This window comes from Austrofundulus limnaeus, unplaced genomic scaffold (assembly GCF_001266775.1).
Source record: "Austrofundulus limnaeus strain Quisiro unplaced genomic scaffold, Austrofundulus_limnaeus-1.0 Scaffold343, whole genome shotgun sequence".
Lineage (NCBI taxonomy): Eukaryota > Metazoa > Chordata > Actinopteri > Cyprinodontiformes > Rivulidae > Austrofundulus > Austrofundulus limnaeus.
The window spans coordinates 384426-385620 of NW_013952745.1; the positions used below are offsets into that span (position 1 = coordinate 384426).

The 1195-nt window shown below is 49.0% G+C and overlaps 1 protein-coding gene across 1 annotated transcript in view; it reads right to left on the reverse strand.

Moving 5' to 3' along the window:
* Positions 1–1195, reverse strand: part of LOC106527815 (far upstream element-binding protein 3) — a 21180-nt gene that overhangs the window by 10484 nt on the left and 9501 nt on the right. The window contains exons 3-6 of the mRNA XM_014022810.1: positions 915–983; positions 758–829; positions 606–663; positions 333–495 (exon numbers count right to left, since the gene is read on the reverse strand). Coding sequence (XP_013878264.1) covers positions 333–495; positions 606–663; positions 758–829; positions 915–983 — 362 coding nt within the window. The remainder of the gene's footprint in view (positions 1–332; positions 496–605; positions 664–757; positions 830–914; positions 984–1195) is intronic.

The window sequence follows — 1195 nt, forward strand, 5'->3', positions numbered from 1 at the left end:
CTTTCACCTGATCTAGAACCTTTTTTAGACCCATCTTTAAGTTTCTTTGGGACTCAGAGTTTTACCTGATCTGGAACCTTTCACCTGATCTGGAACCTTTCACCTGAACTAGAACCTTTCACCTGATCTAGAACCTTTCACCTGATCTGGAACCTTTCACCTGATCTGGAACCATTCACCTGATCTAGAACCTTTCACCTGATCTAGAACCTTTCACCTGATCTGGAACCTTTCACCTGATCTAGAACCTTACACCTGATCTAGAACCTTTCACCTGATCTAGAACCTTTTTTAGACCCATCTTTAAGTTTCTTTGGGACTCAGAGTTTTACCTGCAGCTGTTTGATGGTGTCTCCTCCTCGACCAATCACCAGCCCCACCTTGCTGGCTGGGATCAGCATCTCCTGCACGGCGGTCCCGCCCTCCCCGTCACCATGGAAGCCAGGACCGTTTCTACACCGCTCCACAATCTGGACCAGCAGTCGCTTCGCCTGCCTGGAAAACATTTGTTATGAACCTGTTTCCCTGTCTCTGCAGGAGGACCGGACCCAGAACCTGACTGGGTCTGGACCTTGTTTTGAACAGAACCACTGAGTGAAACTCACTCGATGCACTCTGGAGTTCCCGTCAGCGAACATGGCCGCTCCATCAGGCCTCCACTGTCTGCAGGAACACAGATCATTAGACCAACGTGAGTGTAGAACCTTCAGGAGAACCAACCGTTCTGAAGGCTCGACTCCAGGAGGTACTGACTCACCAGCAGCGATCTGGATCTTACAGCCCGACTCGTTCTGGATCCTGGTGATCTGTTCTCCTCCTCTACCGATAACTGGATGGAAACGTTCAAAGAACATCGTTTATTTTTCACGTCTCAGAAGATAAAACAGAGAGAAGCTGGAGAGAGGGGTACTCACTGAAGCCCACCATCCTGTCAGGAACTTTGTATTCCTCTGTGATCACCCTGTTGACGCGCACACACACACACACACACACACACACACACACACACACACACACACACACACAATAAAACCACAACCTGTGTGTTCCTGTCAATAAATAATCATGTCCACAGATCTATAACACTTCAGGAGCATCACGTCTCACACTGACGATGAGCTACCCTGCTGTGTGTGTGTGTGTGTGTGTGTGTGTGTGTGTGTGTGTGTGTGTGTGTGTGTGTGTGTGTGTGTGT